This window comes from Calonectris borealis, chromosome Z (assembly GCF_964195595.1).
Source record: "Calonectris borealis chromosome Z, bCalBor7.hap1.2, whole genome shotgun sequence".
NCBI classification, from domain to species: domain Eukaryota; kingdom Metazoa; phylum Chordata; class Aves; order Procellariiformes; family Procellariidae; genus Calonectris; species Calonectris borealis.
The window spans coordinates 42,948,011-42,973,861 of NC_134352.1; the positions used below are offsets into that span (position 1 = coordinate 42,948,011).

At 40.8% G+C, this 25,851-nt stretch overlaps 1 protein-coding gene across 1 annotated transcript in view; it reads left to right on the forward strand.

Annotated features, from left to right (window-relative positions):
- SLC28A3 (solute carrier family 28 member 3) overlaps positions 1-24,532 on the forward strand; it is a 44,130-nt gene extending 19,598 nt beyond the window's left edge. The window contains exons 7-18 of the mRNA XM_075136817.1: positions 1,379-1,492; positions 2,971-3,048; positions 9,191-9,271; positions 10,339-10,419; positions 11,478-11,603; positions 12,762-12,892; positions 13,589-13,757; positions 15,384-15,581; positions 18,270-18,351; positions 19,205-19,303; positions 21,029-21,152; positions 23,090-24,532. Coding sequence (XP_074992918.1) covers positions 1,379-1,492; positions 2,971-3,048; positions 9,191-9,271; positions 10,339-10,419; positions 11,478-11,603; positions 12,762-12,892; positions 13,589-13,757; positions 15,384-15,581; positions 18,270-18,351; positions 19,205-19,303; positions 21,029-21,152; positions 23,090-23,204 — 1,398 coding nt within the window. The 3' untranslated portion in view covers positions 23,205-24,532. The remainder of the gene's footprint in view (positions 1-1,378; positions 1,493-2,970; positions 3,049-9,190; positions 9,272-10,338; positions 10,420-11,477; positions 11,604-12,761; positions 12,893-13,588; positions 13,758-15,383; positions 15,582-18,269; positions 18,352-19,204; positions 19,304-21,028; positions 21,153-23,089) is intronic.
- The last annotated feature ends 1,319 nt before the right edge of the window (positions 24,533-25,851 follow it).

The window sequence follows — 25,851 nt, forward strand, 5'->3', positions numbered from 1 at the left end:
TGATGCAGATTGGAATGCATTTGCTCCTGCAACATCAGTGCAAACTGAGGCAGGCCTGCTCCATGCTTTCCACTCACAGGAGGCTCACTGCAGTCCTCAGGACATCACAGGCACTTATTTGAGGACACTGTCATCACATCAACACAAATCACATGGAACTGGAGACGTGCTTTGCTGATGTAGCTTAATCCCTCACAAGTTTGATTCCCACTGCAAATAGAGCAGCTGAAGCCAAGCTGAGGTCCTCACTTTTCACTAACCCACTCCCATAGGCTTGTCAATGCCATTTATTTTAATTTTCCAGCTGAGATGTCCACTCTGTAGTGCTGTGATATTACAAAGGGGTTACTTCAGCTACCACAACTCCCACCTCAGCTTTTACCCCTGTGTGCATGCCTAGCATATAGCACATACTTTCATCAGTCATATATTAATCCATTGTCCAGGTCACAAAATTTCACCAACACTTTTTCAACACTCCTGCATCAGTGCTTAGACTTTCTTAACAGAAAAAGTCTCCTCATCAGGGATTAGTGGACTTGCCACTCCCCATTTTTTGCGACTGCTGCTGTCTCCAACTGAGGTGAAAACTCATGTACTCCAAATGTTTTGTGTTCTCCCATGTGTCCTCATTACACCTAATTGGCTTGTGTTATTCAAATATCATCTGAATAAATTAGAGAGTGCCATCTCAACTCTTTGTCTTGTAAATAATCAGATTCAATTTTCACAAAACAAAGATGTTTTCTGAGGCAGCAGAGCAGAAATCTGCAGTGCAGTGAAGAGGGACTACTCACAGGCAGTCGCAGTTTTTCCTACAACTATCTTTCTGTCATATGAATTGCAATATCTGTCAGTAGTTCTCAAGTATCAAAGCTGGGGAACAGAAACAGACTTGAAATTACCCAAGCATGCAAAAACAACTGTAGCAAAATCTCCTTATTCCCAGTCCATATGAAGAATCCACATACTCAGTTACTTTTTTTTTTTGGATGTTTCCATTCCAGTTAAAAAAAAAAAAAAAGTATAATGTCTGCTACCCTCATATGTCTATTTCATCTTAAGCTGTAACACAGGAAGATCTTTCCTTTTCCTACTACTTGATTACTTGCAGTCTGTGATGGTGAAATGGGCATGTCCATACTTACCTAGCCAGGCTTTCAGCAGCTAGCTCTGATGGAGACATGCACATCGCAGAGCTCTCAAATTAGGAGAGGTGATTCAGACTCCAAGTCTCCTACAACCTGTTTTGGCAGCTGCTCCTATCCTGCAGTATAGTCCGACAATCCCCTTACATTATTTTAACAAACATCTGAAGTACATTATTATTTATTTAAATAACAATTGTTTTGGTTTTTTTATTTTTCTGTCCATCTAGGTTGCTTGGAGACCAGTATTTTCAGGAACAGGAATGCAGTTTATTCTTGGTCTTCTTATTCTGAGGACCAAAGTGGGGTTTGATATATTTAACTGGCTAGGCATTCAGATTCAGGTAAGCTACTGGGCAAAAAAAAATTTTTTTTTTTTCATTTTCTGTCTTGAGACTCTTACATAACAGCCAGGCAGTTCAAGGGCCCATTTGCCCCCAGATGTTTTCCCCTCTTGAGAAAAACTGGATTCTCAGAAGGGTAATTGACTTCCTGAATTCAATTTTCTCATTTCTTTTTTGTCCAGTTAATACAAGACCATGTGGAACAGGATGATGAATAATGGCCAGAATGACTCTGTTTCTTAATGGCTTTACCATCCTTGGGCTGGAATTAAAACTTGCACCCTCCAAACACAAAACCGCTATTGTGCCAGGGCACTCACAGAAACTCTTAGACCTGGCCCAACTCCAAAGTATCCTTCCAATTAACCTGATATGCTGAAAAGCCTTGGGATTTAGTAAGGCAGAACCACCTTTGTCTTCAGAGTAGCCACAGTCCTGGCCCCAGGGGTATTTCATAGTTCTCACAACATATAAGAAAATGAATTCAACTACAGATGGCAAAATCCACAGCTGCAAGCAGCAAAGGATCTCTAGAGAGGGGACAGGATCCATCCTTACGTACCCCTGCAGGCAGTCTGCAGTCACAAAGTTTTTTTAAAAAGTCCATTACTGTAACGTAATAAATAAGAGAAATCCAAAATGTAGATCAGAGAGTACCCACTGAAGGACATTCAGACTTTTCACCGCAGGGATACTATTCACACAGCTGTTCTTCACAGTACAGATAATTAAGCGCATTTAAAACAAGACAGTGCAGAATGTACTGTCTCTGCGCGGGAGCAAAGGCACAGGTCTGACGTCTGTCTGGCTGCTAATCTGCAAGCAGTGGGAGTCATCTGGGTTTTGTCACCAGGTTCTCAGCCTCCCCTTTTGTCTCCGACTGAAGTGGGTCTGGTGCCCCCTTTTGTTAGCTCCGTATGGCTTATGGTCACTGCTGTCATAACTCATTACTTTAGCTATTACATCTCCATTTTAAACTATCATTAATTGCATATGTTGGCATCAGGAGTGTAAAAATGCACCATCATATCAGAATTAAAAAGCAGAAGATTTTTTTAGACTAGCTTTTGGCTACTCCTTTCAAAACTCATTACTTCAACCATTAAAGCTCCATTTTAAATTGTATCTTTCGTTGCACGTATTTGCATGAGAGGGAGTGTAGAAATGCACCATAGTATCAGGATTAAAAAATAAATTCTTCTTTTAGTATGGCTTTTGGCCTTTATCATGTTGGGTACTGCAGGAAAATGTGCCCTATGCCCTTGCTGTTTATCTACATACTCTGAAGCAGCCTGCCCTCTTGGCAGAGCAGACCAGAGACCCTCAGTTCAGCCAGACACAGTCAGTGAAGCCTGGACCCATACACAGCAGAGCACAAGCTCCTTGGACCTCACCAGATCTCTGCAAGACAACTAGCAGTATTTGCTTAGTTTTTGTCACAGAGCTTATGGCTAACTTTCTCTGCTTTCTGTCCCTAGACTTTTCTGGAGTATTCTGACACAGGTGCTAAGTTTGTGTTCGGTGAGAAATATACGGATCATTTTTTTGCTTTTAAGGTAAGACAGGTTTTATACATACTGTATGTGGCAGATATAGACAACAGAAAAAGGAACAGTATGGCTGGGAAGTAAATGCATTGCATGTCTTGTGATACCAGTGCAGTCACCAGAAAAATCAGCTAAGAGGTAAACTATTCCTTACTGTGTGACACTCCAAACAGAAAATTTGGGAACCTCATAAAGCCCATACACTGAGTTAGGTTATACTTATTTAGTCTAATTATAACAACATATATGACAAGTAGACAGAACTTTGGGATACAAAGAACAGGTTAAAAGGTTCCTACCTGGTCACTGAAAGAAATATTACCTCCAACTATCTTACCCACCTCTCAACAAGTAAAGGCGTTATACCATGCTATGCTGTTCTATCCTAAAGTGCTGTGCAGACCACTGCCTCACAGACATTGCCCCTGTAGAAGTGGAAATCCTAGATGCATACTTATACTAGGTAGAAGAGGTCGGAGCTGCCCATGCATAAGCAGGAAGAATTACATTACATTATTATTACATTAATAAGCTCCCAGCGAGATTTCCCAGCTCCCTTAGGAGACCTTGTTGGGAAACTGCTGGAATACAGCTTATGTGCTCTGTGCTCTCTAACCCGCACCAGCACCCTGTCTGGTTTTGCTCCCACACGTAGCCCATGCCGTAATACCCGCTTAGGTTGGAATCAAGAACATATAAAGCAAAAAAAAAAAAAAAAAAAAGCAACCATGAGAAATGTATCAGGACTTTGTCAGAGACCGTTCTTCTGTCTGGTATTTCAGACACCTGACCATGGGCTTACACACCTTTTATCTTCTTTTTTTTCTGGAGGTGGTATTGCAAACTGGATATTCTTCACACTTAGCTCTTTCAGTACTTAAGAAAGAAAATGTAACCTGTAAAATATGCTCTACTAAGAATAGTCAGAACATCCTAGAGGGGGAAAAAAATGAACCATTTCAGAAAGAAATATAAATCATATTTTAATTGCAGTATTTTTGTACCTTTTGTTTCACTTTTCCAGTCTCCCTCTCACCTTTACTCTATTGACCACTCAAATAACAATTTCATTCACAATTACATATTTTGGGAGTGAAATGGTTTAATTCCCGCCCCCAATGCTATTTTTCCTGTGTTTTTCCAGAATGCCTTACGAATATGATTTTTTCAAGGTGATTTTTTAATGTCTTAGTGGTAATGCAAAATACTTTGCTGACTAAAGCCATAACTAGGGACCAGACAGCCAAAAGTTTGCTTCTGTGTATGCATACACCTATCATCAGCTTTATTCTATGGGATAAGCCAGCAAAAGACATGTGGAATTTCTAGAAGAGTATAACAGGGACAATTAGGTTGTTTTCACACTGGAAATCAAGAAAGCAAAACTCATGAGTTGATTTTCAGAGCTGCATATGTCTTGGTATAGGAATATATATGGTAAACAGAGTGGCAGACAAGTGCACAGCAATGCCAGACATGCTCCATCTGCTCTTCCTGTAGAAAGAGATTTCTCTCTTCCAATGTCAGTGAGTGACAGTCAGCCTATTCCTTCCTGAAACACTTGTCATTTATTTAGAGATTAAGATGGTCAAAAGTGGTTTTTTGTGTCTTTCAGATATTTTATGAGGTTTGCATGCAGCTCTGAGCTGTCCAAATCTTGCCCCAAGATATTTCAAAGCACCCTCTAAAAGAGAAACCTCTCCATCTCGACTTAGATCTTGAAAGAGAGTAGACAAGTGATAGGGTATGTCTTCGCAGAAAACGGTCAGAGCCCAATTGTATCCACACTGCATGTAGCAGTATGCAGGGACACCTCAGTTTTCTGGTAACTTAGACGAACACAGTCACCAGAGCAGACACATCCCTTGTATGCACCCACTGTGCGTTTGGACCAGTCCCACTACAGCCTTTGGGCACATAGCCTTGGAAGCAGTGATTAGTCATAAATACATGCATTTGCACGCATTAACTGGGTTATTTTAAATGCGTATTTGTGTATGCAGATGCAAAGTTTCAGAGTTCTGGAAAAAACACTTGCCCACATAAACAAGCATGCCCAAGTACTTAAGTAGTTGGAAAAAAAATCTTAGTACTAAGTCATCTATCCTGTTGACTACGAAAGGCAAAGTTTGCTTCGAGCAAGCAGGAAATTAGACTTTTGTTACATCAGTATCTTCCTTTCTATGCCAGGAGGATTAAGGCTCCCTGAGAAAGGCTTTGCTTTGAAGGTCAGGCTTTAAGAGTGTCTGAAACCAGGATGTTCCTTAAACATCAATAGCAACTTCTCCTTTAAAGGAACATATGGAAAAAGCTGAATATCAAGCCACAAATGGGAGAGGAGTTGTGAGCAGCCAACAATTTCAACTCCCTGCTCTGCATGTAGCATAGGCAATAACCATGATCGGGAAAGTAACTCTTCAGTAAGGTCAAATCATATTGCAGAATTAATCATACATATGAAATAACCCAGTCTATAAAAAAAATCAATTAAATAATTTCTTTTCTTAGAGGTTTTATTATGGGAAGCATTAACTGCAATGTTTGTAAGTCACATAAATGTAATTCTAAAGAGCTCTTTCATGCCAATTCTCCATTAAATGTTGCAGGATTTTTCAGAGTACTCATTAAATTTATTCATCAGTTAAAACTTGACTATTTAAAGGTATGTAGTAGGTATCAGGAGCTATACGTATTGGAGACTAAAATTCTACACCAGTTTGTCCACAGAGAGACATATAATTCTAATAGTTTAACTGTGCAGGTATAACTACACTGCAGGACCCATCCACTCCTCCCATATGGAAACACGCCAGCTCTTTTTGAGGAGTAGGCTTCTGCTACACCTGAGGTCCATCTGATTTACCGGTCATATTTCCTTTTGTGGTTCTCTTTCCACTTTTGTCAGAGTTGACAGCTGTCTCCACCTACAGGCTGCTATGATGTATGTGTATCCAGATTAAACTGGTGAATTTTTTAATGGCAGAAGCAAGGTGGAGACAATCTCTTTGTCACCCCCTGTTCAGAGTACCCGCATCTGAGTACCTTGCGCTCAGAGAATAAGGGCACTACAGCAGAAAGAGAGAACTGGGTGTCCATGGGACAGAAGAATGAGTTTCAAGAGCTTTTCTTTCCTTAAAAGCAATTTCATGCAATCAGTGCATGTTTTTTGAAAAAGAAAAGGGGGAACTCTTGACCTTTTATTTCCAAATAATTTCACATTTAATCAACAAAGGAAGGCTGATGTTCCACCATGACTTCCCCCTGCTGTGCATATATTCCTGCACACACAGGGTGTGCGACAGCCCCATAGTTACAGAGGAAAGCTGTTCTCAGACTACTTGGATCGTCCGTGTGCCTCCTTTTTTCCTAACAGTCCTGCCTGCATGTACATATTCCTGTCTCCCCTAATTCCCTAGCCCTGCAGACCCCTCCTCAAATACAAAGGTTTGCATGGTCTATTCCTCTCCTCACTTCCCCAGGTCCTGTACCCACAGCTCCGGCAAGGCTGGGCTCCTTCCACTTTCCCCAGACCTGCTCCTAGCCTGGGCTCCCTTCGCCCTCTGGGTGCTTCGCCAGGTGCCCGACCCTGGAGCACCACCAGAACTTTCCCCTCCCTCTCCCATGCCTCTGCACAGCTCTTTGCCATTGAGGTGCTGCCCAGACACGCATGCCCTGCTGCCCAAGCCCTAAGACCCTCAAAGGGAACTCTCTAACGTTGTTGACCCTGTGCCACCTACTCCCCTGGTTTTGGCACCACAAAGAGGAGGACGGAGAGGATGGGGAACAGGAGAAGTCGCTCCTGCATCAGTTTTCCCACTCTTACCCCACCTGCAACATGCAACCCCACGTGGGCCCAGCGCAAAGGCAAAGGGCTGGTGGAGAGGAGGTGGCCACTCCATATAGACATGGGACAGAAGGAGTTTTCCTGAGGCTGTTCTCTCCTCTCTCCCAAGTTTCAAAACCACAGACTTAAGTGTATTAACACCGTGGGGAGCCTTTCTGTAAAAGAGTTCTGGTTTTTTCAGTTGAACTAGTTATTTCAGGCTAAGTGTTTTTCATTGCGTTTACCTCTGCAGACAACGTGAGTGAAAACCCAACGCGATGTCCTGAAAGTAGCTTATTTACCTTCTGCTTATTTTAGAGTAATAATTTGCCAGTGTTTTCCATGTGATTTTGTTATGCCTTAGATAAAAGCTAGCCTGGACAAATCATTACAATTACTTACCTATTAAATGGTTGCTACACTTTTCTGATGAAGACATAACATAATAGGTACCACATTAAGTCACTGGGGTTTTAAGCAGAAGGGTTTAGTCATAAAATAGTCCCCAACTTCTTTATGCAGTCAAGGCACAAATGATCACAACTGGAAAACAAATTCCCTGTTTTGTAAAGATGAATGCTTCATCCACAAATGCCTACAACTGCAAAAATGGAGAAGCATTTTTTAAAGTTGTTTAAGGTATTTTCAGAGGAATGTGCACAAGAAACAGGCTGAAGAGTGCCAGCAGTCACCCAGTGTAGGCAGAACATTGTCTTCTTGCTCCTTCAACTAAAACCAAACCATAGTTCTCAAATCTGAGAGCTCTTCTCATCCATTTGGAATGAAGGATGGGAGGACATTAGCTTATGGTTTTTACCACCCAGTACAGACAGTTGACCTTTGCCTGTCTGCCCACTGCCTCTCCAGACCTGTTTCCCTACAGGCATCACGGCGGCCTCTACTTGTGCCAGGGTATGGAGTCGGCTGGGAGCCAGATGCCTCTCTGGTATGCTTAGGAACAGGGAGGGGAAATGGCAGGGCAGAAAGTTGTTACTTTTACTGGACTTAACTTTCTGCTATCACTGCATGGCAAACCACCCCTGGAGGATCACTAAAAGGACCAGAGAAAACAGCCGTGTATTAACTTTTTGAAGAGCACAATGATATCTGTGAATTGCGCTCTCTCCTTTCAGTAAAAGGTTCTGATCATCTGAGTTTCCAAACCTTTATCAAAATTGCTGATCGCACTAGCTCTCCTCTAGAAAGGCACAGCTTCTATTTACTCAAAAGGTCTGAACTAACGAAGTGTTTTGCTCTTTTTCATTCTGTTCCTTGCTTTTATATATAATGCATTATGCCCTCAGTTGAACACACATAAAATCTTTCTAGTGTTAGTGGTACTCTTTTAACTGTAAGTAATCTGTCTGCCTGATTTTGGACCTTTTGGGGGGATTTTTCTTCCTGCTGTATACTAGCATAGAAATGCTGAGACCCTGTGTGTTTAACATACTTGAGAATCAAGTGATACTAGTTTTATTCAGGATGAAAAAACAACACATTCAATAACCCATCAGACAGTGGGTTAGGCATTCATGCAATTCTTCTAAATTATATGTTTAAGGAAAATATTTTTCCTTCAGTCTCCACTGAAAGAGACATATTCACTTCTTGGATTTAATAAGTATACATCTGTGAATTTGTTTTTAAGCAGATTCTGTCGCTCCATACGGTTACAAAGCTCTTGAATACTCCACATTGGCATTATAATCAATGCTATAAATAGAGCAGGATGAAAGAGGATTTTTCTATAGTGTGTTATTAAAAGGCAGCTACACAGTATGGGCTTTCCAAGGAAGCTGTCCTTGATCTGTGAAATCCAGTCAGCTACAATCCCAATCAAAATCTCTTCAACTTCTGCTTATATAGCAGTCTAAACTGTGTTTTTTTAAATATAGACACAGAGAAGTTGAGCTCTGAATTCTACACCACAGTCCCATTGTATATATTTCTGTTCATGGTTTTCAAAGTCTACAGATGTACGTATCCAAGTCTTCATAGATGCCATTGCCTAGTAAATGTCTGAGCTGACTTAAACATGGCTATAAACTAATGTATATCATGTTAAACCAGACGGTTTCAAAACTATTGCCGTCCTGTTAGAAAACTATATGGATACATGAAAAATAGTTAATCCCAGCACAAACATAAATAACGAGTCTAGAAGGTTAAAAATTTTACAACATGAATGTAAACTTAATGACGTGTTTTCAATACCTTTAAGTGTATCTCCAAAAACATGAGGCTCTTTTTCAAAAATCAAATGGCCTACAGAATCCAGGAAAGGAAAACCACTCTAGAAATGTTCGTGATTTTGTGTGTCCAAATCAGGTCCTGCCAATTGTGGTTTTCTTCAGTACAGTGATGTCTATGCTTTACCACGTTGGATTCATGCAGTGGCTCGTTGGAAAGGTATGGATTTTTGCCAGTAGGTACTCATTTGCCTAGTACGGGACACTTCTTGAACACATGCAGCCAAACTGCAGCATTGGCCCTGACCAAGCTGCTCAGGGGTAGACATATGAAAAGTAGTTGTTTATTTTTAACCTGGAAATAGTTCCAAATGTTACCACTTGCAAAATCCTAATTGGCATCACATAGCACACTTTCGTCCCCCCAATGTGGTTTTATTGCTAATGTCACAGTAATTGTTAGATTTGCCTGGCTAGCTTTAGCGTTTCTCAGATGCCATACTTCCTTAAATCTTCCTTTCTGCCTGCCCCTCTCCCAGCTCCCAAAGTGCAGGATGGAGGTTACACCACAGACAGTGGATTTCTGCTTTCTAGTAAACATTGCAGTAACAATTGCATATACCTTTCTATCACAGATCCCCAGAATAAGATCAGAGGCTGGTTCCTCACCTCATGCTCATTTCTGTCAGGTCCTAGGTCCAGTGCCAGTGTCCACTAAGATAAAAGCAAATCCACAGAAAGTCCACTTCCTGCCCTATCCACCCAATGAACTTCTCATATGAGGGAAAAGATCTTCCTGCATGGTGGTAGTTAAAGCTCATTTGAAGATACCCTTAAAAAGTCCTTTGTCCTTCTCATTCACAGGATTGTTATATAAGCACCACAAACCTCATGTAGCTGAAATAGTGTGCTAAAATTTCTACAAGGCATTTTTAGCCTTAATCTAAATTTCACATTTTTTTCACTTCATATGATCCAGGTCCCTTTGGACAGGTACATAAGTAATAAGGACACATCAAAATATCTGCTTTGATTAATTTAGTTTAACAATTTAGTCCCCAGGAGGCTGAGGCACTTTCAATTCTGTTAAATTATTCCTCCTCTGGCTTATTTTAACATGCTGCTATTAAATGAATGTGCCATATCTTGAAGATGAAATAATTAACTCAGGAAATATTGTAAGGTGTCTCAGAACTCTTATATTGACATGATTAATTCAAGAAGTGCATGGAATGAGCAGACCAATGTGGTTTGGTTTTTTTTTTTCCTCTTTTTTAATCATTTTAGGTTGGTTGGATAATGCAAATTTTCATGGGGACAACTCCTGTTGAGTCTCTGGTAGCGGCAGGTAACATATTTGTGGGACAGGTGAGTTGGAGCATAGAAAAACATGCTAGCACAGGATTACTGAATATTGTGAAATATTGCTGCTCAGCGAGCACCTGTGTATAAAAAAATCATCATTTCATATGAAGCTAGGACTCCTGTACAGCAGAACTGGTGGTTGATTTCCAGAATTCCAGTACATTCATATGTTGGCAGTGATGCAAAATGGGGTGGGTTTTGGGAACCATATGTTTTTCCAGTGGGAAGTCAAGCATAAATGTAGGTGATAGATCTCCCTTACACTGACTACCAGACTACTCCAAGGCTATGAAGAAATAACAATTTCAAGTTTTTTTCAATTGAAAAGGCAAATAGGGTGAAAAGAGGGCACATGAGGCAGGCAAGGTCAGGAGAGACAGACAATGCAGAAAACAAAAATCCAGGGCTGGCTGTCCAAGGCCTTAGCCAAAAAAGCATGGGACAGAGTCTAACAGTCCACTTTAATGGGAAAACCATTAAACTCACACTACAGCAGCGTCTGTCCCAGGCTTCAAAGCAATGTGGAAGGATCACCAAGTAGCATCCAAGCCCAAAAGCAACATTAGCTGATCAGTTATTTAGCAGTGGTGCATCACTGTATCGCACCGCTTCAAGTTTTAAACTAGCACCTCTGCATGTCACTGCCTCCAGGATGTGCTCACACACATGCCAGAGCGGCTGAGAGCTTTAGGCTGTCCATAGTGGCTGGTATGCATGTTTCACCTGATGCACAGGCTTACCTGCACCTCAGACCTGTGGCTGTCCCCAACTCACTCAGAACTGGATTAAGATTTCTTGGCAATTTCGTTGGGCCTTTGGGGGAGATGGTAAACCGGCAAGAATTGTCTTCAAACAAGACAGATGTTGGTTCAATTTTCCTTCTTGGAGTAAAGAAACCCCAACCTATTAATATTCAGAGCACTCATTAGCACTAAGATTAACTAGTCAAAGTCACCTAAGAAAGTGTGATGCAGCCACTTATTTTTCTGTCCTGTTAATAAAAGAAATCTCTGAGGGTTTATTAGGAAGTTCTTAATTTGGTAGTTGTTTTTCACTTCCAGACAGAGTCTCCTCTCCTGGTTCGGCCCTACTTACCATACATCACCAGATCTGAACTCCATGCAGTCATGACAGCCGGATTCTCAACTATTGCTGGAAGTGTCTTAGGAGCATATATTTCTTTGGGGGTAAGATGGGGAGAGAGTACTGGAAAATATACTGTTTATCTGAAATCACCTAAGTATAGAAGCCCAGGTAAAATGCTTTGGAAGTATACCTGAATCATTGTCATCTTTTTTTTTTTCTGAAGGAATTAACCACAAAAATCCCCTGTCTTCCAACAGTAAAAAGGATACCATGATCTGATCTTGGAGGTATTGTTAAGTAGCACAAACGTCTACCTAAATTTTACAGAGAGACTTCCTGCCATAGCTGCAAGGAAATGAATGATTTGTATACTTTCCTGCAGTCCAGATGAACTGACATGTGGAGTATACTAGCTGATCAACCCTCCCACTTCTGTGGCAGTGATATAGATAAAGTCCTTCAGGAACTGTTGGTAGCCATGTGAGCTTGGCTGAGTTGACTTGCAACTGAGGTCCTAGTGATGCTGTACAAATACGGGTAGTAAACGTCTCATCTGCTAAGGGCCTGGCAGCACAAAGCCAGAAAAACAGGGCTGAAGATGTGATTTATGATCAGAGTCATTGGAGGATCGTTGATAAATATGTTAGTTCTGTATCTGAATAAAATACAGTGGAGAGGCAGAGGCAAGAAGGGAGGACTGGCCAAAAAGATTGAGAGAGTAAGAGAAGAAAAGGAGAGATGGAAATACTGCAGAAGTTAGCAAAGAAGTTCTTTTGTGTTGAAATTTGTGGAAGAAGGGGTGAAAGGGGAATAGAAAAATTTATGTTAGGCCATGTAAAATTTTTTTTTAAATACAGGGTCAAGGGACAAAAACAATTTTCTGCCATTGCAAGGCATAGAGGGAGTGTTAAGGAAGGCTGGCTCACACTCACCTGCTCTGCTATTGCTACACCCAGCTGCACTCGATGGACTTGGGGTTCTTTTTGTTTCTTTTGCCTTTTGGTTTGCCACTAGAGAGGAGTGAAGCAGTTTGCCTCTTGAAAAAATTACTCCATACTTTTCACTACTTAGACTTTTCCTGTCTCCAGTTGGCTTTCTCTTGTATTGCTCATTCTCTTCTCTTCCTTAGGAGCAATGTGAACTTTTTAATGACCTCCTGTAGAAAAATCATCCAAGCTTCTAACAATTTTAATTGCTTTCCTCCATGTTTGTGTATGATGTGTTTATCACAGTATATTTTCTGTTACCTGGCATTCTAGGTTTCTGCTTCCCACCTGCTGACTGCTTCTGTGATGTCAGCACCAGCATCATTAGCCACCTCCAAACTATTCTGGCCTGAAACTGAAAAGCCTACAGTAATTCTGAGGAGTGGCCTACAAATGGCAAAAGGGTAAGCTGACCTAGGCTCTAGTTAATAGTAATACTTATGCAAAAATGAGATTTGGAAAAATAATTCCTCACACATAAGCTTTAGGGTTAGTACATGGTAGATGTGCAAGCAATAAATTAATTACACACCAATATACCCCAAATTAGTAGTTTGTGAATTCAGGTGCAGTGCCCCCCATTACGATGTATGGAGGTATCGCTACCCATTGGGACAGGCACAGAGATGCCAAGGACCTGGGCCGGACAATAAACCCTCCAAAGAAAGAGGGAAATGCCTACCTGAGGTGAGCCACCAAGAGGTCTTCCCATTCGCTCTGTTGCTGTCTTTGCTTTGTAACGAATCTGTAAATGCAAACATACAAAAGCAAAGGTGGAGCAATCATTTCAACAATGACAGCAGCGAACTTGTTGCACATCTGCAGAGACACTCACTTGACTTGAGAATGACAGGCAAAGCAAAAAGGCTTGTAAGGAGATGTTCCTGAACAGCCCAGGCATTGCTGCAAGGGCTGCCTACAAGAAGAGCAGTGCCCACTCCCCCATCCCAGTGGTGCCACAGGCAGTCACAGTACTGAGACCTGATCCAGAGCTTGCCCAACCCCCAATGTGCCAGAATTCATCCTGCATATGTTGGCATGACATCCAAAAAATGACATGAAAAAATGCTCACATTCTGGTTTTCTTTCCATTGATAAAGTGAATCAAAGAACCTGCTGGAAGCAGCCAGTCAAGGTGCCTCTACCTCCATCCTGCTGGTGGCGAACATCGCCGTGAATCTGATCTCCTTCCTTGCCCTGCTGGCTTTTTTTGACTCAGCCCTCTCTTGGGTGGGAAATCTGTTCAACTACCCACAGCTGAACTTTGAGGTATGGTCTTCAGGTCCTTCATGCAGCTTATATACATGCATAATTTGTCTTTCTCAAATTAAGTTTTGTTATGGGTTTTTTTTTTTATGTGACCTAAAAATATATATTTTTATGTACATGTTCCTGAAAAATATCTTTACAGCCAAAGGAAAATTGTTGCCATGTAAATATTTCTGTACCCATTAGTCCATGCATAGTTTCCCTCCGTGGTGCTCTTGCTAACCAGCAGAGCATTGTATGCTAATACCTGCCTCCTCTGACTTGGCAGTGCAGCAAATCTGTCGGTTACATTAACATTAACATCTCCTTCAGTGCAAACATTAAAGTGGCTTTAGCTCCAGAGAGCCCCATCAAGTCCTTAATGGTCACTAGCTTCACTTAGATAAGGACACTGAGGCAAGGCCGGACTCGCCAGGAACCCACGCACACTCAATACCACTTAGTTCTCAACACAATTAAATTCTAAAACTGCACCCAAATCACTCAACTGAGCAAACAGGTTTTAAACAGGACTTCTTTTTTAACCGAGGTCAGTACATCATTTTTGACCCAATGCAACAATCTTGGTTGAATGGTTTTGGGATTTTTGTTTTGCAAGCTCCTAATAAAAGTGCCTTGTGAAACACGGATATAATATCGTGATAAAGGTGCTGCAGAAGTGAATAGACACTCATAGCAGATGTGGCTTCAGCAAAATTAAGATATTACCCTGCACAGCTTTGACAGATTACCCCACTGCACAGAAACCCACAGCAGAGCAAAGGCACAAGTACAGATACCTCAGCCACACTCATGCAGGGGCTGGTATTTTAGTAACTGCTGGATGGAGTTATAGATAGATAGATAGCCCAGACAGATAGATAGCCCACAAGGAGCTGAGACCCACAGACAAGCTGCATTCAGCCATTCATCACTTTTGAGAGACACTAACCTCTAGCCTTTTATGGGCAGAGAAACCAAACAGGAATAGTAATTGCTTAAACACCTCAGTTACATTCACTAAACATTCAAACCCTTTCACAGCTGGAGCTATTTTCTCTCTTCTATAAAAATAAGCTATTCTGTGATATGGGATTTTTTTTTAATTTACATAAAAACTTTAATGCTAGGAAAAAAGGTACAGCTTTAATTATGTCAGATGCACAGCTTTATGCAGAGACAAGTCTTTTGTTTACATCAGTTGGAGTCCAATAACCTTGTAATTAAACATGTTCATTAACACACCTTATTTAGTCAGCGGAAGAACCAGACTTCTCAATTCTCTCACCAGCTCTTTTAACTGAACCCTCCTTTGCTTCAAACGCTATGCCCAATCTGAAACTATTGCTGCGGAAAAAAGGCATAGAAACTTTTGGTTTACTTTAGGTAAATTTAGGTGTAAAATTAGGGACATACCTAATTACTTTGTTATATCTCGATTTTGGGTTAGTCTTTTAAAAATTATTCAAGCATACCTTACTATTAAAAACCCTCAGTCTCCCAGACATGTTGGCAGTAAGAATTCAAGGGCAATTTTCCTCTGCTGAAATGAAACCATCCTTATTTTAAGTTTAGAGAACTTATCACATGCCATTTTTCTTTGACCAACCATATCTTTTGACCTGCTTTGTCTTATATATTTTGCAGAACATTTGTGCTTATGTCTTTATGCCATTCTCTTTCATGATGGGGGTAGACTGGGAAGACAGTTTTATTGTCGGTGGACTACTAGGTTACAAAACGTTCTTCAATGAATTTGTGGCTTATGAGCGCCTCTCAAAACTGATTCACAACCGACAAAAGGGTGGGAGCATGTACATTAATGGTGTGAAACAATATATGACTGTAAGTAACATTTTCTATTCTACAGATCTATTGGATCTAATACTTTTCTGCTGAAACTCATTTTATTTTTTAATCCCACAAAGGGATAATCATGGCATATTACTCTAAAGTGTGTTTTTCAGTGACAGAGTTCAATTATGAAAATGCAGCATTGCTTTGTAAGGCTGCCATGACTGTCATCACACTAGCTATCTCAAACATACCAAAAGAAAGGCATAGTTTTGGGGAACAGGAGAGTGTGCGTACTCCAAGGCTGTCTTCAAAGTGAGTTTCTTCTTACCTCATTCTTAGGCAGCACTTCTCTATGAGATACTCTCCCAGGAAAATCCTGGGCAAGAACTGCAGGATCCTCCTGCCTGCAGAGGTTTAGCCAAGCATTAAGCTTCAAGAGAGGCATCCAGCAAGCTTTAGCTGATGGCATTTAAGATATTACTGGCACACCTCTCCTGGAAGTTATTGTCCCCTGTGCAGAGGGCAGTAACACAAAACATGTATTACATGGCATATACCTCCCTTGCAGCACGGAGTCCAACCAGTTTTTTTCAATTGCTAATGAAAGTTAGTTTGCACGAGGATTTCCAGCCAAAGCCTGGGCCCACCTGTCATTCACACATCCACCCAGATTCACCCAACAGGATACATAATTCCTACCACAATTCACTGAGGAAGAAACCTAGAGGATGGCAGTACAAAGGGCATGCTGGGTGTATGCACAGGGGCAAAGTGCATGCAGGGATGGAGGCTGACTTTTGCAGCCATGATTGCTCCCTCATCTGGCATCCACTTGCAAGCTTATGCTGAATTTGTCCTCATTCTAAGTACAGGCAACAAAACCCATGATATCTGGCTTTACACCTGCGCTGGCCTTTCTTCTTCAAATCAATACAAACTGTCACTATAGAGGACCCTTAATTAGGAAACATCCTTTTGTACAGCTTTTAATCTTCATTTGATCTGGTGTGATGCTGTGGATACTTGCTTTACATACAAAACCAAAAACATGTTCCTGACCACTTGCATTCCTTATTACCAGAACATATCTCACAAGTGGAGGTAGAAAGCCAAGTGCTCTGATCAAATACTCACACACTTGCCTAAGCATCCAGAGTTCCTGGATCCTGGAAATAGGATCCTGGGCTAGATGGACCTTCTATAGTCACACTACATTCTACAAGGGCAATATGGCTCTAAACTCCTGAATGAGTGATTTTTTTTTTTTAAATCTGGAAGTCAACTTTAAAATTCAGATCCCATCAACTGTATTTCACCTTTTTTCTTTTTTTTTTTTTTTTAGATGTCGTATAAAACTTTCATTTTAACTTCTAATACCTATATAGAGCTGTGTAAGCTTCCATGGTAAAAAACTCTGAGATATAAAAATAATTTTGATTCATAACATCAGTAAAAATTGCCCAGTAACGATTTTAATTATGGCACAACAGTTCAGGTGAGAGTGCGCTTGACTTCCACTTTTAATTCCTCTTCAGCTTCAGAACTCTCTAATACATCCAGGCACAGATATTCAGTCAGAGCAAGCAAACAAGCAGTCTTATGAACTCCCTCACCTGAGTCAGTAATAACAAGGCTTCCTGTTTTCAGAGCTAGGAAAGTGCAAATGAAAGCAGGGAAATCACAGTACACAAAGCCTTTTCTAGGAAAAGCAGGTAAAGTGGGTAGTTGAAAAGCATTTTCCTGCATATGTGCAGAGTGATTGAAAATATCTACAAATTGGTTTTCATAAAACAGAAATGGAAACAGAGAAACTTCTAATAAACAGGAAACCTGCTAGAACACTCACTCAAGTGTCTTCAGCTTAAGCCTAAAACACAGTAAATAGGAGTTCAGAGCTGCCATGGGGGCAAAAATCCATTTGCTGAGACATGTTGCCCCCTTTCCCAAAATGTTTGAACTACATTTGTCTCAAGGTTTGCAAGGTTTGTAGCCTTGGACTTCACCCAAAGTAATTTTTTGTCCTGTGAGGGGTCCCTCCATGGGGGCAAAGGCCAATCCAGCCTTGTCGCTGCTCTGAGGTCCAGACTGAGCTGGTGTTGCCCAAGGGGAGGATGGTGGCTGAAGCCAGGAAAGAAATAAGCCGCTAATGGGGATTCCAAAATCATAATGACCCTCTGCCTGTTATCACATCAAAGCACCCACTCTCTGGGAGACCCATGTCCCTTTTCTTCCTCTGTGCACAGGGTGGAGCACACACAGAGCAGCTTTGCACATGGAGCCCTCTGCTTGTTCAGGGACAAAGTAGTAAGGGATACATACAAAACTTGAGATTTCAACCAAGTGTTATAGAGGCAGTCCAGCTATGAACAACAAGCTGAGTTAAAGCTCTCTGACTCATACCTTCAAAAAACAGCAGCTAAATTGCCACTAGTAAGATAAGAATTATTTTTTGTCTTTAATTACTTGTACTCAATTCAACAAGGCACAGCAATACACATGAAAAATAAAACCATCACATGGTTTATGAGTCCTCATATGGGTAGTGGGTATGAAAGCCTGCACCTTTCAGCAAGAGAATGAGCTTACGTTGCTGAAAGCTGCACACTGGGCCAGCCACCAAGCAAAACAGCAATTTCAGTACTCGGAGCCCTGAGCTATACAATGCCATGTTTTCAGACTTCTAAATCAGGACGGGCTGTCTCAAACCACTCAACAGGGTGTGTGTTTGTTTTCCAGGTTCGCTCTGAAGTTATTGCCACCTATGCTCTTTGTGGGTTTGCCAACTTTGGCTCTCTGGGACTGGTAATAGGAGGCCTGAGTAAGAACACCTCTCATGGACAATTTATTTGGCAAGCAAATACCAAAGAAAACACCCAAAGGAATAGGCTGTGGGTGAAGCTTAGCAGCGTTAGGGGCTGAGCACCTGCTCTGCCAACACCCAGCATCCAGCTGTGCATGGAAGGGCTCCCAGAGGAGCGCAGGCTTTGGCGTGGAGGTACTGGGAGAGGGGCTGAGGGCAATGGGAGGGGACCAAGCCCAGCCAATAGGCCTCCCTGTCCAGCCCTCACACTGTGAGCCTGAGCCACTACAGCACTCAGGCTTCAGGGGGAGCAAACCTGTAGCCTGCTGGTTTGAAAGACCAGTTGGCTGTTTCCTGTAAAAAGGTCACATATATGCAGTAGGCTTATAGGGAAAGGGGGGACAAAAAAAACAAAACGCTTTTCAGTTCTCAAGGGAAAAAAAAAAATTGAAACACCATCTGGGTTCCTCACTGGGTGGCCAGAATTGCTGGCGGACACCTTCACCCTGTAGCCCAGGTGGGCTCTGAGGTGTCAGCAGTGGGGCAACATGGAGGAGCAGGACCCAGCCGTGGGGCCAGACCCGGTGCTGTGCCTGAGGTTTGCATCTGAAAGCCACCATCGGCCAGCACAGATGTGCAAACTGCCAAAGCAAACAGAAGTCAACATTTTATACACAAGCCACCTTCTTAACAGAAAGAGCCAACATTGGTAGCCTGCAAGCCCACTAAAAATGTCTCACTTTCCCTCCTTGTTTCTCCTGGTTCAAACTGCAGGGTGGGAATTTCCTCTTGTGGTGGGAGAGCTGGCAAGTTCATCTTCCTTATATCTGTATGTATGTATGTTTGACACACACTTTAATTTTCTTCCTAGCAAGCATTGCTCCCTCAAGAAAAAAAGAGATAGCTGGTGGTGCTTTCAGAGCAATGATTGCGGGAACTGTCACCTGTTTCATGACAGCGTGTGTTGCAGGTACCGTACCCAAGTTTGGTGTCTTACAGCCAGTGACCACAGGATGGCAGTGCGTCGGTGCAAGAGACGCGTCTGGGCAGCTCCTGTCACTCACACGCTAGTGTTTTCGGGTTTGGCCGAATTAAAAGTCAATATGCGATGAAATGTTCCTGAAAACTGGGATATGAAAAGATTTATTTTATTTCTTCCATTATGTCTTATTTCTTTTTTTGTTAGTCTGTGTGTAATACATGACTCATGAACAAGTTATAGATGAGTTACAGTCCCTCCTCCACACCGCTGGCTACAGAAATACAGAAGTAATTATGGAGCAGAAACAGAGAAGTGGAATGAAAGGAGGGTGTAACAGAGAAGGAGCGAGAGGGAAGCTGAACAACTTTTTGCCTTAATGTTAAATTGATATTTTGGGCTGATAGTATTCCCATAGAACATTTAAGTTAATGAAACTGTCCTAAGGTGGGACCCAACAGCAGATCCTCATTTTCAAAGTCTCACCTTCAAGAGAGAGTAAAAAGTCACAATGCAATAGCCATTTTAGGGAAGAAATTAAAAAGAACATAATATTAATGATTCAAAAGATTAATTAATTGACCAGATATGATTCAGCAAGTAAAATTTACCCCCAGTATTTCCCAGCTTTCTTTTCTGAGATTGTGATGTGCAGAATTGCACGATGAAGGTTAAAGCACTCGTATTCCTCCAATGAAGAAAGATCTTGGTGCTTCATGTAGCTGAAAACAGCGTGTCTGTTTCTAACCACACCTTCCCTATCCCTTTGGGTTCACTGCAGCAACAGAAACATACACATTTTAAGGATAAGCCCACACTATTTTCTGAAGGTTATAGCATTAGTACACTTGAAATGTCATTAGTCTCTCAGCCCTCCATAATATTTTAATACATGACACTAGTCTGTATAACTGAGGAATCAGGAAGTCTTACTAAAATGTGTCATTTCACAATCCTGGCCTTAAGAATAAAATTGTGAACAGCCACTGGGAAATCGTTCCAAAACAATAAAATCTGTTTTGGAAAGAAAATTACATTCCACCCGCTCCTGCCATGACAAATGCTTTCCTTATGCCCAGAAGAAGGTAAAAGAGCCAAGCAATTTCTACTACCCCAATTAAGATAAGAACATATTAAAAATGTGTCCGGGTTCCACAACACTATGTACAAGAAGGAGCTGCCACTGTGATATTTTTGTGTCTTCATTACTGCAATGAATACAGTAATGGAAATTTTATGGGAAATTTTGGAGAACATCTAGCAAGGCAAAGATAAATAAACCATAACTATCTCAATTTAAAACAAAAGAAAAGGTCCTGTATTTACATGCACTCCTAACGCACCATAGCTCCATTTTAGATAATGAAAGCACACTGACCCAGCAGTGAGAAAGCTATTAGCATACCATTCTAGTAGCCTTAAAAGGGGCAGAAAAACAAACTGTTCTATGATGTGTAACAGGCTACCGTAGTTTAATTTCTATATATATAAAAAAATGTTTGTGGTCACTCCTTAATCCAGTTCAGTAAAATGATTTGGATTTTTTAAAAATCACACAGTTCAAGGGTTTTAATCTTGCACCTTTACAAAACCATCTCGGAGGGTTGATTTCGTATCAGCCAGAATGTTTCATCTGACCATGCCCCAGTGACTGACATCCCCAAATCTTGTCTTCCTTTTCTTTACTCATTAAGAAAATTGTTACTTACTTCACAGGAATGCTGACTGTCCCTGATCTGGAAGTTCCTTGCCACATCTTGTTAGGAAATGCCTTCAACTCCACAGATTTCCCTGTCAACAGCACAGAGCTAGTTGAATGCTGCCAGCAACTCTTCACCAGGTATTGAGGAACTCTTTATCCTTCTGTCAGCATAATTTAGGGAGCTCACATATTCTCTGAAAGCCTAATTTTATTTTTTGTATTTGGCTTTTTTTCTTAGGCACCTGCTTTCCATGAACCTGCATCTTTTAAAGAAATGAATATTTTAATGCCGCTGAATTGTTTTCCTTTTCTTGAGCATTTCTCTGTTACATGCCAAACACAAACAGAACCAGCAGGGAACTCAAAACACCTTTGTCCAAACCTGGGCTTCCTGAAAGGCTAAAAATAGATTATCATGTAAAGATTCGTGGTCTAGCTCAGGCTCATCTCAAATATTAACAAAAAATAAATAAAATATTTGAACTAACATCATGTTAACATAGTATCTGAGGATAACTCTAGCTGAAAAAAGCCAGGAGCTTTTCCTTCTGCTGTCTATGAATCTGGCTGAAGATACTAGTAATCATGGCTGTTTACATAGAAAACTTTACACACGTTTGAAGTAGAAAAATATTCTGAGGTAAATTGTATTTGATAATTCTCTATCCAAGATAGAGAAGAAAGAAATAATGATATTAAATAAGGAATATATTCAGACATACTTAACACTATCTCACAAAGAACCAAAGATCTATGTATTTAGATTATGGCAAGAACCTTTTAAATTTGTCCAATATGCCACTTTTTTTTTTCATTTTCACAACCAATTGCTTTAGAAATAAACACTCTATTTCATCTTTTTTCCATGGTATTGAAAGTAGAAGAACTTAATCCTTCTTTTCACATTTTTTTTAGCAAAGACAATGTTCTAAGATTGGGCATTTGTCTACAACAAAAACATACAATGTAAATGTAACAGTGATGTTTCTGTAATCTAACCTGCAAGAATTCTCTCGAGAAAATCCTCAAATGGGGAAATTTTTCAGAATTGTTTTGATTTCACTGAATCTGCCTTCACACCCCTTCACTTAATTAAAACAGATTTTGTGTGTGTGTAGTAGAGAGGTATCTTGTTATATCTTCTTAGTATCAAGACTTGTGGCAACTTGAAATTTCTTATGATGTGTAACTCCTCATGTTAGGATTCAAAATTCCAATCCTAACTTCAGGTGATTTTTTTTTTCTGTATTATTCTTTTGACACATATGTTTCTTCCTTCCATGCCTTGGCATAAAATGTAGCTTTAAATATGGGCATATACAATATGTAAGGTGGCTTTATTTTTATGGTAACATTTTTAGGTTTCAACTATTCACAAAAACGTAATTTTGAAAAATTATTCATGTTGGTATCAAGATCACCAGCTTGTGCCTGAACATCAGCGTTTGCATATCACTGGAGGAAATTTCTGTCCTGGCAACCTGATGTTCCAAATGAGTTTATCATAACATTGAACCAGTGTCAAAAACTTTTTTGCACAGTAAAAATCATCGGTGATACTGGGTACATTCCTTTATTCACATTTCTTCACCACTCCAACTTTTCCTCATCACGCTAATTTTAACTCTACCAGGTTGCTACAAAGACAAGAACTTGCTCTGTTTTCATCAGAATCAATGTTGAGCAAATGCTTCAAAAATGGCAAAAACCTTGAATAGTGAAGTGAAACCCTCAATCATTTCAGTTATCTAGGAATATATACCCAAGGCACAAGGACTTTATACAGAAAACCAGGCATCACCCTGATAAAAAGGGAGAACATCTGGTCATGGCACCCAGCTGGTGTTTGGAAAGGCTTCTCTCTGTTTCATTTATCATTAAAATTTTAACACATTTAAAGTTGCTTTGGAGAAAGTGTGTGAGTGTGTGTATGTGTGCATGTGTATGTGCGTATGTGTGTGTATATATACTATACTACATATATGGGGGGGGGGGAGAGAGAGAGAGAGAGAGAGAGAGAAATTCCCATAAGAGAAAAGGAGTATATCTGATTTCTGCTTTTATTTCCTTCCCAGTGTAAATCATTCACAGGAGATCTTCCCTGGAGGAAACTACAGCCTGAATTCCTGGAAAGGATGTTGCCAAATGTTCGATCGACCTGCTTTTCATTGCACTTGGATTAAGCCTTAATTTTTGGGGGGGATAGATCATAAGTAAGAGCTGTGTTCCTTGGTAGAAAGGTAATAAAAATTTTCCTTTTTCACAACAAGTGTGAACCCCCACTCCCAACCTTTATTTTCCATCTCTTACCAGCCCAATTCCTCTGACTTACTTGGAATTACTCATCAATTAAACTGGGATAAATACAAGACACCTCTTGCTGCAGATCTCTTCTCCCATTACAGATCAGAAGAAAAGGAGAACATTTCTGATCAAGAGCCTGATTCTCTTGATTTCATTTCTACCCTGAAACTGTTGAATCCATAGAATTAAACTGCTGTAGGCAAGAAGAAAATCAGATTCAGAGGATTTGACTGCCACTTACAGAAACTTGTGAACTAGAAATAATATTTAGAATTGCCATCCATTCCTAATAGTATTTCTGCTCTTTTTGATACCGAAGAAGTGTTTTCACTGCACGAAGATAAATGACACTGTTCTCAGAAATCTCTGCACATTTCCTCCAGTAACTATGGCTGCATGTGCACTGAGCTGCTAACATGTGTTGCACCTCGCCAGCCTGGTCACTGAAGCACCCAAATTAGGGACTAGCCACTGTGTGCCCCAGTCCCCCTCCTTCTGCCCACAGAGGTGTCCAGGCCACATCTTGATCCAGGAGGTTGGTCCCTCTTTAGAGGTAACTCATATGAATTGAAATGTCCAAACTCCCAGGAAAGTTTCCTGTATTGATTCTTCGCAATCTTCGATGTTAACTATTGTGAAAATTGGACCTGGAGCACCAACCAGGAACTCAAAGCAGTATTCCTACCAGAAACAACAGAGCTGTGCTGCAAATCAAATGTGGGTAAAATCAGGTCACAATCTGACTAGTCCCTGTGAAAGCAGCATTAATGGATCTTGAAGACCTCTAGAAGATCCTCCTAAAGAGGAAAGTCTGTTATGTTTTTAAGCTTCAGACCTTTCATAGACTCCCAAACTGAAAAGCTCTTTGCAGATCGTTTTGCAAAAGATTGCTAGATATATATTCCTATCCTATGACACTCTTAATGCCAAAGACATGAAAAAATAGCTGAGAACTGAAGTATAGGAATATCAGAGAGTCCTGACATACCTTCCAAACAAAACTTGTGCAGATGGAAATGAACTAGTCTATTTTGATAAAACAACTAACTTTTCAATCTTCCATTAATTATTGCAGAATCTCTTCTGGGAGATCCAGTTTTGTAAACTTACCTGCCAGCACAGCTATTTTCAGGGGGCATTTATTTGGACTTGCTGTAAAAGATGCTGGTTTCCCGTAATCTTCTGAAAAAATAAAAAAAACAGTATTACTACTACTTGTGATTTTTATCGCAGGTTTCATACTGTTAGGTAACCTCAGTTTTCAGTACTTTTAAAGAATGTTGCTAATCCTGATTATGGCAGATACATGCTCAAATATTTTATGCAAACCCGTCCTGAAGAAACTGCATGGGTTTGGTCCACAATTTTTAGCCAGCATCCTAGTTATAGAAGGGTTTAGCTTTCAAATGAGTTTAGAGTTTGAAATAGAGAAATATATTCTTTCCAGGGAAATTAATCAGAAATATTAACTCTCACTGTCAAACAGAACACACCCTACCCCCTACCCCCCACCCCCCACCCCGGTTTATAATTCATCATTGGTAGTCTCCCTCCTTGCTGCTCCCTAGCGTGCTCTATTTAATATTAGCCTTTTGAAATGGCTGCTCTTCCCATTCCCGCAATTGTCAGCTGGTTAAAAGGGCTACTCCGGCTAATAAAGACAACAATGTATGAACTTCTAAAAAAGTCTCTCATATAGCTTGAAGCTGCAGCCTTCCTCTCACAGAAGAGATGTGGTGTGTTTCTTTTCTTTTTTTAGGACTCGTCTATAGCAGGATTATATGGAAGGCAATTTTAGTAGAGTATATGTGACATCGCAGTACCTACACCTGGTCAAAGAGATTGCCCACCTGGTTTGCTGATGGCTTAATCAGAAGAAGGTATACATGGGACGTTGCATCCTAAATGTAGGGAAAAAAGCAGCGAAAGCAGGAGGGGATTGCTAACAAGTACCATCACGTTTCCAGGTGATTATTTTTCCTCTGTCCCTGTGATGGTGCTAGGAGTTCAGTGTAGAGGTCTTTGTGTCTCTTTTGACACAAAAAGGGAACCGTGCATTTCACCCACTCAAGGTTAACCTGGCAGCTTGGACCTTGAACTGTCAGTGCCCAGGAACACATTTCCAACAACACGATTGCCAGCGACAATGAACCTGCAACATAGACCTGAGAAGAAACATTTGATTTAATCAAATGCTTGCTAGCACTCTGTATTTGTATAGATTCAAAGCTCTATATGAACATTTTGGAAATAATGGATTAAATAACAAATGAAGCCTACCTGGAGGTATCCCTGTTTCAAAGGTCTTGCAAAAAAGGGAGAGCTTAACCTGCTTTGTAGCTACTGGCATGGCAGTGCACAATAGGTTGTAACTAATGCAGATGACAAGTTAATGAAGCACAGGTGGCGTGACTCAATCTGTCACCCCCAGAAGCTACCCACTGGATGTCAGTACATACCTAATAGCCTTGTGGAGCTTTGTACTGTAGCATTCACAGGGTGTTAGTTAGTCACTGAAAATCACCAATAATAA